The sequence below is a fragment of the Emys orbicularis genome, chromosome 2 (assembly GCF_028017835.1).
Source record: "Emys orbicularis isolate rEmyOrb1 chromosome 2, rEmyOrb1.hap1, whole genome shotgun sequence".
NCBI classification, from domain to species: Eukaryota; Metazoa; Chordata; order Testudines; family Emydidae; genus Emys; species Emys orbicularis.
This window is the reverse complement of record NC_088684.1, coordinates 219331421-219344025: the sequence shown is the minus strand read 5'-3', so window position 1 is coordinate 219344025 and position 12605 is coordinate 219331421. Positions and strand designations below refer to the sequence as shown.

At 38.4% G+C, this 12605-nt stretch overlaps 1 protein-coding gene across 1 annotated transcript in view; it reads right to left on the bottom strand.

The window, feature by feature from the left end:
* The window catches only part of ABHD5 (abhydrolase domain containing 5, lysophosphatidic acid acyltransferase), a 45038-nt gene that overhangs the window by 19032 nt on the left and 13401 nt on the right, over positions 1-12605 (bottom strand). Inside the window, exons 2-4 of the mRNA XM_065397760.1 lie at positions 5344-5429; positions 4710-5082; positions 864-1018 (exon numbers count right to left, since the gene is read on the bottom strand). Coding sequence (XP_065253832.1) covers positions 864-1018; positions 4710-5082; positions 5344-5429 — 614 coding nt within the window. The remainder of the gene's footprint in view (positions 1-863; positions 1019-4709; positions 5083-5343; positions 5430-12605) is intronic.

Sequence of the window (12605 nt, the reverse complement as noted above, 5' to 3'; positions counted from 1 at the left end):
TGTTTATCAAAGACAACTTGAACCTTTGGATAGGTTTTTTTGTGCATGTTGTCTAGATAATTTAAAAAATGAATACTCCACATTAAATCAAGTAATAGAGTTTCTATCTTATAAATGGATTTAATTATTCTCATCCCCTCACCAGAAAGAATCTCACCCCCTTATCAGAAAGTCAGAATCTACGGTTAATCCACAATAGAATAGGAAGAAAAAATTGAACAGATGTTCATGAAGAATTACAACAGAAGCTAGGATTGTTGGGGTTTTTTACATCTATGAAAGACGATGAACAACGGTTGCATTTTAGAGAAAATTTTCTTTGGCACAGCAATCTATTTTTAAATTAGAATTTCCACATTCCCCAAAAAGAGTGGAATACTGTTAAGAATAACTAAACTGAATTTTTAAGTTAGAGGCATCATGTTAGCTTTATTTCTGTGCAACTACTTGATAATTGAATAGTCCTATTATGTAAATTAGAAAAGCCTCTACTTCAAAGGGTAATCTTGTTTGCAAAATAACAAATTAATATGTCCAAAAGGCTAATTACCTTAGTCAAGCTTTTAAAACACACAAAAGCCTCTTTCCAGTTTGCAAATTAAATTATATTATATATATATTTTAAAGAATACAGGTAGTTCAAATGTAAACAAAGGCTAGATATTCCACTTTTTTTTTTTAAACTCATGATAGATGGGTGATGTGGTTCCAGATGCTTTATGAAATAAATGATGGGCCAAAAACTATTTATAAGAAGGCAATTAGCAAATATAAGAAGGCGACATCTTAATGAAGTGTTTGCTCTGTATTCATATTTAAAATAAATAGAAATAGTACTTTAACAAATATTAATTAGCACTCACCAAAGGGTCCTGCTAACCTGAGCCCAGCTAATGGATTAAATGGACTCAACATAGCTCCTAGTGCTTTAATCCAGATTGGAATTGGTCTTTCTTGTTCAGCATTGTCAGGCCTCTCTGGAAAACCCCATGGCTCCACTAAGATAAGGTGCTTTACCCTGTTGGCAAAAAAGGTTTGGGAGGTTTAGTGTATATAAAATGGTTTGAAGTCTCTCACAATTTATTGTGAAATGAGAAATATTAAAGCTAGCTATCTGAAAATTAAATAATCTACGTTATTCACCATCACTGTCATATCCTATGATCTAATTTCTGATCCCTCATTTGCATAAGAAAGTAAAATCGAAGAGAAGAATCAACACAAAACCAGCTGTTAGGCACTGTATTCGGTGAGCTAGAAAGATGAGATTTGTCCTTGTAAATCAGGTAGAGGGTATAGCAGAAGGGGTAATCACTAGCAGCCAGCATGGATTTACCAAGAACAAATCATGCCAAACCAGCTTGATTTCCTTCTGTGACAGGCTAACTGGCTTGGTGGATAGGGGAAATGCAGTGGACATAATGCATCTGGACTTCAGCAAGGCTTTTGACACAGTCCCACATGACATTCTGGTAAGTAAGCTGGAGAAATGCGTGTTTAGCAGAACTACCATTAAGTAGATACACAATTGGTTAAACAATCACAAAGAGTAACTGTTAATGAAATGATGTCAGACTGGAGGTCTCAAGTGGGGTTCCAAAGGGATCTGTGCTGGGTCCAGTGTTCTTTAACATCTTTATTAATAACCTGAATGTAGGAATAGAGAGCATATTGATCAAATTTGCAGATGACACAAAACTGGTGGGAGGGTGAGGGGGTTGCCAACACTTTGGAGGGCAGAGCTAAAATTCAGAGGGCTCTTGATAAATTGGAGAACTGGGCTATAGACAACAAAATGAAATTCAACAAAGACAAATGTAAGGTGCTACACTTGGCGAAGAAAAACCAAATGCACAAATACAGAACGGGGGATAACTAGCTTGGCAGCAGCACTACTGAGAAGGATCTGGGAGTTGTGGTGGATCACAACCTAAACATGAGTCAGCAGTGCAAAAAACACAAATGCAATTTTAGGTTGCATTAACAAAGGCATAGCATGCAAGTCATACAAGGTGACAGTACCGCTCTACTCAGCGCTGGTTAGGCCTTAGCTCAGTGGTTCTCAAACTTTTGTACTGGTGACCCCTTTCACATAGCAAGCCTCTGAGTGCGACCCACCTTATAAATTAAAAAACACTTTTTTATATATTTAGCGCCATTATAAATGCTGGATGCAAAGTGGGGTTTGGGGGTGGAGGCTGACAGCTTGCGACCCCCATATAATAACCTCGTGACCCCCTGAGGGGTCCCGACCCCCAGCCTTAGCTGGAGTACTGTGTCCAATTTTAGTCACCAATGTATAGAACAGAGGTCGGCAACCTTTCATAAGTGGTGTGCCGAGTCTTCATTTATTCACTCTAATTTAAGGTTTCGTGTGCCAGTAATACATTTTGAAGTTTTTAGAAGGTCTCTTTCTATAAGTCTATAATATATAACTAAACTATTGTTGTATGTAACGTAAATAAGGTTTTTAAAATGTTTAAGAAGCTTCATTTAAAATTAAATTAAAATGCAGAGCCCCCAGACCGGTGGCCAGGACCCGGGCAGTGTGAGTGCCACGGAAAATCAGCTCGTGTGCCGCCTTTGGCACGCATGCCACAGGTTGCCTACCCCAGTATAGAAAGAAGGTAAAGAAACTGGAAAGGATTCAGACGTGAGCGACAAAGATTATCAAAGTGATGGAATACATATAAACAAAGGCTGAAGGAACTGGGTATGTTTAGTTTGGAAAAGAGGAGACTAAGGGGGGGACATGAAAGTGGTCTTCAAATATTTGAAAGGCTGCCATAAAAAATGATGGAGAAAAGTTCTCTTGCCAGAGAGGGCAGGGCAAGAGGCAATGGGTTCAAACTACAGCATAACAGATTTGGATTAAATCTCAGGAAAAGCTTCTTAACTGTATGAACAGTAGGACAATGAAACAGACTGCCTAGGGAGGCTGTGAAGTTCTTCCACTGCAGGCTTTCAAAGGGAGGCTGGATAGCCATCTTTCTTGGATGGTTTAGCCACAACAAATCCTGTATTTTGGCAAGGGTTAGACTAAATGACCCTTGTGGTCCCTTCTAACCCTATGATTCTATGATCTGGTGTTTAAGGGGTTTGATAACATACTAACTTGCCTACTTTTAAACAAGTCACTTGACAAACCCAGGAGAGACCAGAGATGCTAGAGAATAACCACAAAAAAGCTCCACTCAAAACATTAATCTAAGGAATATTTCAGAGTCCCCCTGCCCAAACATTAATAACTGCAGCTCTGGAATAATTTTGGTAGCTTTTTTTTTTTTTTTTTTTTTTTTTAAAGTACAGGTTTCCGCAGCACTAGATATGCATTAGAGCAGTGGCTCTCAACCTTTCCAGTCTATTCTACCCCTTTCAGGAGTCTGATTTTTCTTCCCCAAGTTTCACCTCACTTAAAAACTACTTGCTTACAAAATCAGAAATAAAATACAAAAGTGTCACTGCACACTATCACTGAAAAAAATGTTACTTTCTTATTTTTACCATACAATTATAAAATAAATCAAATGGAATATAAATATTGTGCTTACATTTCAGTGTATAGTATATAGAATAGTATAAACAATTCATTATCTGTATGAAATTTTAGTTTGTACTGACTTCGCTAGTGATTTTTATGTAGTTGTTGTAAAACTAGGCAAATATCTAGATGAGTTGATGTACCCTCTGGAAGACCTCTGCATACCCCCAGAGGTATGCGTACCACTGCATTAGAGTGTGGGGTCTGTCTTCCTAGATTCATCCCTACTAAGATCCCCCTTATAAGAGATTCACCCATTGGAAGGGGTAAAACAATATACTGTATTTTCATTTAAATACACAGATTTAACAAGAAAATTACTTTTAGTTTAAACCAAGCAAGTATTTATCTCCTATTGGCAAAGAATCTCTGATTTCTAATGATAAGTTGGAGAGAAAAATGCAGCCATACTTATACCTTAATGTTAACCTACCAGGGTGGGAAGAGGGAAAAATACTAAAACAGAAATGTAGGTTACTTTTAAAAGGACACATAATACTCAAATATAATTTATTTGACTGTAATGTCACAGTCTGATTAAAAACAGAAAAAAAAGAGACATTATGATACCCTTATTTATACAAGGATCGGGGAACAGGAGACAGCAGTGGACTCCTAAAATCAGAAAAATCACCTAGAGGTCATTAATTTGTTGGTTCTTCCTGCCTACTATGGGAGTTATGTTATTAATGTTTTTATTATGCAAATACATCTGCAGCTTGTGATGTCTGAACAATTTGTAAATATATACTTTAAAAGTTATGTTAAGGCAGATTATTAATAGTACAATATTTAACTAACTACACATGCTTCAGGATGGCTGTTTTACTTTTTGATTCTCATGCATTAACTGATTCTTCTGTTCAGGTTCAGAGCACTGCGAGAGGATGTTTAACAAAAATGGTTGATGGTTAGAACATAAACAAAGAATTTCTACTCATACTGTATTCATATTTTTCTACTCAGAACAAAAAACAATTTGCATTTTGGGTCTAAACTAGATGATAGTGTCTCTTTAAATCAAGTCTTAAGCCAATTTTTACAACTAAAACTAATTCAGAAAGAACTTGGTTTTACATTCTGCTGCACTTCAAATGAATACAGATGTGTAGTATTAACATTAGTAAGAGACAGCAAAGATTTCCTTTATCCCTTTATTTTCACATACCTTGATGGGTACTTCAGTGAGTAAGCAGCAGCCAAGAATCCACCCAGATTATGGCCAAGTAAAATCATTCTCTCCAGCCCTACCTCCTGTCTCCATTCTTCTACAGCTTCTACAAACTGATTTTCTGCTTCTTCTGCATCAGTGTCAAACTGTGGTCTACTACTACGCCCAAATCCCAAGAGATCAAATGCATAAACGGTCCTATTTTCGCAAAGCTCTTCAAAATTGAGAGCCCAAAGTCCAACACCTCCTCCAAACCCATGGAGGAGAACAAGTGGAGTTTTATATGAGAGGTCCTGAGAGAATGTTAGCGTCCATATTTTATTTCCATTGGATATGAAGACATATTGTTTACTGTACGTGCTTGTGATACCTGAAGAAAAAAAACAAAACAAAACAGTTCAGATACTTTTTATTTTGTTAATCATATCTAGCAGTCTGTTCAGTGGAAGTCTAGGGCAGGAATATCAGGTATCTTTCAGATCAGGGTCAAAGATCCTAAACAAGGGAACACTGAGAATCTATACTACAGTCATGTTTGCTTCATTGCAATGCATTAAAAATAGCAATGATTGTTTCTCATGAAAAGTTACATGAGATCTGTGTATACTCCAGATGTGTAAAAAATACTTACACTTCAGTATTTTCTCTTCAGCTTCTTTAAGATGTGGCAGTGATGTGGGGCACCATGCAGGAAGCCAACTAGATAGCCATCCTGACCTACAGTAGCAGCAAACACAAAATAAATAAATTTATAAATAAATTGGAATATACGGTATATAAACAAGCTACCTACATTCTGCATTAGCTGAAGCTTTAATGATCTTCAAGTATTGCCCCAAGTAGAGCACACAAGTACACCAGACCATTATGTACAAGGACCACGAGCATGACATGGAGTTTCAGCCTTTACCTTCTCCTGACTTGTTGGTTTGTGTCATAAGTTTAAGCAGTAACACAACAGGGAAAGTCTGATGAGTGTGCCCGGTGAAGCTGCAGATAGCACAGATCAGATACACACAGAGCAGGTGATTATAGAAGAAAGACAGTCAATCAGAATTCAGCATTTCATAATCTGGGTCCATTGCCATTCAATAATATTTAGTTACCTTTACAACAGTCACTCTGAATCATGACCTTTCTGTGTAAAAAAGTGATTTGTTTAAACCATCAGAATTTAGGAGCTGTGTTCAATTTCTCAATAAACACGTTTAAAAACAAATACTACATTATCCTCTCAGGTGCTCAGATCAATCAGTGAACTGAAGGCACTCAGCATCTTGCAGGAGCAGGCTCTTAAGAACATTAAAAAAAATGTTAAATAAAAGTAAAACATGCATCCCACATCCCAAGTTTCATATTGTGGAAGTTCTGAACAGCAGCAGAGGCAATGGCATAAGTTTGTAGATTTAGGAAGACTGCACTGCATTGCTTTAACTACAATTTTTGTTTGGAAGAGTCTCTTTACACCCGTAAGGGTTAGAAACTTCCAGGGTTTCAATGAATTAATTAACTGATTTTAAAGTAAGGTCTGCAGAAAGTGATGGCACCCTCCTGGGAAAATTCCCAAACTCCCTATGCCAAGTGGACTTTTCAAATTCTACCTCTTAAGTCAGCTCATTAGGCATTGGCATCCCAACACACAGGCACCAACTTTCCAATGTGCTGGGGGGTGCTCAACCTCTGGCACTGCCCCAGGCCCTGCCCCCACCCCCGCCCCATATGCCCCCTCGCTTCTTCCCCCCACAGCTTCCTGCACGCCATGAAACAGCTGATCTTGGTGGGTGGGAGGCGCTGATCCACGAGGTCCACCGGCAGGTGGGAGGTGCTGGGGGGGGGAGGGGGAGAGTTGATATGGGGGCTGCGGCTCAGCACCCATCATTTTTGGGTGCTCCAACCCTGGAGCACCCATGGAGTTCGTGCCTATGTCCAAACATGTCTACCATACATTCTCATGTTGATTTTTTTAAAATACTAACAGTAGAGGAAGACAGACAACACAAGACAGCTAAATTAGAATTTCAAATCAAACTAAAGGTTACACATTTTCAAAAACATTTTTCTCTTAAAATCTCAGTTAAAACTCTTTTTCATGTCAGGTTTTTTGTTTGTTTTTTACATCATTTTGCCTCAGTTATGCTTTCCCCCCCTTTATGTTTCCACCTTTTTGTTTGCCCAGCCTCTTGGCATTTGTGAAAGAAAATAAAGCAATTAAATATTTGCTTCTATCAATGCTAAAGACTGTAGAACACTGCACTCAAGGATCACCTTAATGCTGTATGAGGGACCAATCCAATTCCCCTTAAAAGTCAATGGAAAGATTCTCATTCTAAGTCACGGGAGTTGCATCTGACCCCAAGGCTCTCTTCCAAAGGCCATTGAAGTCAATGGAAGTCTTTACACTGACTTTTAATGGGATCTGGATCAAGTCCCAAGAGATAGAGTATTTGAATACAGTTGGTTTCCAAGCTGATCGACAGGTCTAGCTATCTAAAATTTAGATTTTTTTTTTTTAAAAGTAAATTTGGCATCAGCACAAAGCAATTTGGCCAACTATTAACCATCAACTTGTACCATGAAATTTAAAACAGTTTAATGAAAATTATCAATTGATATAATCAATTTAGTTTTAATTAATTACTGTCTTAAAAACTGATTATAACAACACCTTGGTATCATCTGGGCCACTGTGTTAAGTCAAATGTCTCTTCTAGTGATATACTAAGCTGAAGAATATTACCACATGATCCGGAGATCAGCAGTTTAACACCCAATCGCTTTTCTTCCCACACCCTCAAACTGATACTGTATAAATGTCTAAGCCATATCTTGATTGAAGAAAAAAAACCCTCAAAATTTCTTTAAGGGGAAAAACATTTTAGCAATAAGGAAATTTCTCTACTGTTAAAGACAGCTGTAACAAACATGTCAAAATGGTGGCAGTGCAGGTCTGCTGGCCATCCTCAGAGTTGTCCAGGTCCACAGTTCCCACGGTTTGGAGAGTCGCAGTCGCCTCTACAGGAGCCTGCAGCACATGTCCTTCCCCCTCCTCAGCCAGCCCAGACTGAGCTGGGCTGCCTCCTTTTATCTGTCCCTTCCACCTGAAGCATGCGCAGCAAGGGTAAAGGGGTGTGGTCTCCTGTCCCAACTGATAGATTTCAGTGTTAGTTCCCTGATTGGTCAGGCCCCAGTGGCCCAGTGCTGGGTTGGTACACCCGGCACACTGTTACTTGTATCTTTTCTTTGGGATGGGCAAACTTCAGTCTTCTGAAAACAAGTATTTAGTTTCCTCTATCTGTGCTAAATCTGTCATATTTAAATGACTAAAAGTAGATTTATTTTTATATTGCCTATTTTAATTTCTGTTAAATAAATGTGCACCCTACAACCGGTGGATGAATTATTAAAGGAAATTGAAGGTTTAGAGTTCTCAAATACGAAGATATACTCGCTTAGTTATCTGAATTAAAGGTTTTTCATATTTTTCATTCCAGATTCTTAGTTTCATGCCTTAAAAAAAAAAAAAAAAAAAAAAAAGATTTTTGAAGAGTGAATAAGTCTTTGATATGACAAGCAGCTAACTGCAGAGCAGTAAAAGGTGACCGAGATCAGGCAGGTAAATGGCCAGGGTAGCTTCATCATCTACATAACAAGCTTATACGCTGCTGGGGTTGAGAAGCAATACACACCAGGCATTTGACATGTAGAGTATGTAATCCTGACTGCAATAGGCAGAGGGCAACAGTGAGCATGTATTAAAAGGATACAATCAATTTGAAAACTAGGCAAAGCTTAAAGTGGTTTCAGGTCCTACACTTTCCCCAGAATCTTCCTGTCAATTTATATAGTTTTACAATCACCATTTTCTGTTTCTTTTTTTTTTTTTTAAAGTGGTTTCATTCCTCAGTTGCTGTGTGAAGCTATCAAACAAAACAAAACAAAAAATCACCTGATATTGACTATACAAGGAGAAACAGACACTCACTATACTAAATGCTATCAAATACATTAAGTAAACAAAAAGAAAGAAAGAGAGAAAATAACCTCTCTAATCTTTCAGTTGTACTCATTTTTGATGACCCTTGTAACACCAACAGGCAAAAAGAATTTCAGTGAAGTATTTTTTGTAAGTAGACAATGTCCTTTTAATGACATCTTTGACTTGATAGAACATTGATATGGTTCCATGTAGGACAGAATCTACAGTTCACACAATTTCCAAGCAAGTGAAAGTTTACCAGCAACCACCTTAAAATAACTTGAGGAAGTCTCTAAGGGCTTGAAAGGCATGAGAGCTTTCAAGACTATGTTCAGAGCATGAGTCAGAGGAAACGTAACTAGATTGCCATAAAGAAGCAAATTAAGTGCATGGGGACCCCATTAACCACAGCACAAGTAGGCCTCATTCAAGAGAATACAAACTTGAACCCAGAGAAAGCTCAAACAGCTCCCTTATCTAGCTCATCTCTAAGAAAAGTTAATTGCCAATCCAATCTTTGGTTTAACATCTTTCCTGGCATCAAAGCCAAAAAGTTCTTCATATCATCTAATAAACCACAGAGGTGGAACCACCTAAGAATGGAGCAGTGTGGAGCAGTCTGAAACACCCTCCCAAATTAGGTGCACCTGTCAGTATGCATGCTGTAAAATACAGGTGAGGTTGGTAGTTTGAACCACTTGAAACAGGAGATACCATCCTCAGGTTAGGGAAAAGAGGATTTTACAACAGCTACAAGTTTGGAATATCCAGGGTGATTGGATAATCTGGCACTACCAAGGTTCCTTTAGCTATTTCCCTGGGAATTTTCTTATTTTTATTATCAAGAGTAGATGCATATGGGGAGGTGTGTGGGAACATATAGTCTTGTCAAAGTCACATATTTGAGAGTGTTTGTATTCCCAATGCAAAGGGTCCCAGAACTAGCTATGTAACAGCAGTCCCACTTTGCAGTGATGCTTGTTGGCAGAAAATCTGAAACATAAACTAGCTGAGCTCCAACACACCTTTCTGGAATACACTGTGGTTGAGCTGGCCATGGAGGTCAACATATCCACAATATGGACCATTTGTACAGCAATTAGATTTGATGCTTTCCAGTGAAGTATCGTCCCTACCTCTTCTGTCATCCCTCAACAGCCTATGTGACTGACTGTTTATATACATAGAATCATAGAAATGTAGAACTGGAAGGGACCTCAACAGGTCATCAAGTCCAGTCCCCCATGCTGAGGCAGGACCAAGTAACCTAGACCTCTCCTGACAGGAGTTTGTCCAACCTATTCTTAAAAACTGCAAAAGGATTTCACAACCTCCCTTGGAATCCTATTTCAGAGCTTACCCATCCTTATTGGAGATTGGTTAACCATCCTGCTGGGGATTGGTCCTGCTTTGAGCAGGGGGTTGGACTAGATGACATCCTGAGGTCCCTTCCAACCCTGATATTCTATGATTATTAGAAAGCTTTTCCTAATATTTAACTTAAGTCTTCCTTGCTGCAGATTAAGTCCATTACTTCTTGTCCTACCTTCAGTGGACATGGAGAACAATTGATCCTCCTCTTCTTCATAACAGTCCTTAACATATATGAACACGTACTAGCCCCCCCATAGTCTTGTTTTCCGAAACATGCCCAGTTTTTTTAACCTTTCCTCACACATCGGGTTTTTTAATACCTTTTATCGCGTTTGTTGCTCTCCCCTGGATCTCTCCAATTCGTCACATCTTTCCTAAAGTATGGTGCCAGGACTGTACGCAGCATTCTAGCTGACGCTCGCCAGCGCTGAGTAGAGTGGGACAATTACCTCCTGTGTCTTTCATACAACACTCCTGTTTATATTAGCTTTTTTTTATAACTGCATCACATTGGTGACTCAAATTCAATTTGCGATCAACTATGATCCCCATGTTCTTTCCAGCAGTACTACCTCCAAGTCAGTTATCCCCCATTTTTTGTTGTGCATTTGACTTTTCCTTCCTAAGTGTAGTACTTTGCACTTATCTTTATTGAATTTCATCCTGTTGATTTCAGACAAATTCTCCAATTTATCAATGTCATTTTGAATTCTAATCCTGTCCTCCAAAGTGCTTGTGAACCCCTCCCAGCTTTGTGTCATCTACAAATTTTAGAAGCATACTCTCCACTCCATTATCAAGTCATCAATGAAACTATTGACTAGTACCGGGCCCAGGACTGACCCCTGTGGGACCCTACTATACACACCCTCCCAGTTTGATTCCGAACCATTGATAACTACTCTTTCAGTATAGTCTTCTAACCAGTTTTCCACCTAATTTATAGTAATTTCATCTACATTTCCCTAGTTTGCTTATGAGACTGTCATTAAGGGCTGTAACAAAAACCTTACTAAAATCAAGATACGTCTCCTGATTCCTCCCAACCAGTAGGCCAGAAACCCTGTCAAAGAAAGAAATTAGGTTGCTTTGCCATGATTTTTGACAAATTCATGCTGGCTATTCTTTATAGCTCTATTGTCCTCTAGGTGATTACAAATTGATTGTTTAATAATTTGTTCCAGTATCTTTCCAGGTATCAAAAGTTAGGCTGACCAATCTATAATTTCCTTGTTTCCTCCTTTCCCCCTTTTTAAAGATGGGTATTATGTTTGCCCATCTCTAGTCCTCTGTGACCTCATCCGTCCCCCATGAGTTTTCAAAGATAATTGCTAATGGTTCCAACATTGCTTCAACTAATTCCTTAAGTATCCTAGGATGAACTTCATCAGGCCCTGCTTTCTTGAACATATCTAATTAATCTAAATATTCTTTAGCACACTTGATAGTGGTAGCATTGTTTTATTTGGATTCCTAACAGGATCTACCATCAGGAGGAGCAGTATGTGAACCAGACAGAGTATATCATACTGTTCTAGCCTTTTTCTGGGAATATGTAAGGCCTTACATGTCACATGGTTCCAGAAACAGATATAGCAACCTTTATACGTGTCTTTATTTATTAGGATTCAGGAGTGGGGCTCTAAATGTATTCTTTCATGAAGTTAGTTTCCACTAGTCACCAATCAAGAGAGACTAGTACTTCTGAGGTTATAGTGAAGAAGGCATAGTTCTGTGACTGAGAGGTCCAGTGAGAAAGGAAAAGACTGTAGAAGACTTATTTGGAAGAGTACCCAGGGGACTATATTTAGGCAGTCCACCTTGGAAGCTAGAACCTGAAAGCACTGCTATGCTGAAAGCTGAGACTACGAATACTAGATAAATATAAAACTGTACCTTTGTTACTCTCTGGCCTGAACGAATGTCTTCCCGAATAGGTCAAATCAAATTGGACTCAAATATACTAATGTCTGAGAAAAAGTTAGGGTCCCTAGCTGGGAAGTAGGCTGCTGTCCTGAAGACCCAGGAAGACAGACATTTTAGAAAGTAGTGTGATTAAGATGAAATTATGTTAACACTACCATAAATGTGAACAGCCTACCAAGCACCTCTGCAGAAACAAAGGACAAAACTGAGCAGCAGCCAGCATACCCTTTTACAGGGTACCTACCATCACAACTCTTGTTCTTGTCTCTACTTCTAGTTTGACTGATCATATCCACTTGTCTGGGATGGCATGAGACAGTTATTCACAATGTCTGGAAAGGTTGTCAAACACAGCTTTAATAAGAGAAAATAACTATACTGAGGACAAAACTGAAAAAAAATAGTATTGCATGGATTTATTAATGCAGCTGTTATAATAAGGTTTATAAATATTACTAAAAATCAACATTTGAGCATAATCTACACTGATGTTGTAAAATTTTAGAAGAGAAAACCAAGCTAAAAGCATAAAGCAACACACTTGTATGTTTGCATCCTTGTCCTGATTTCAATGACTGTACTAATTTAAATGTTCTGCTCATTCCATTGTTTTTGTA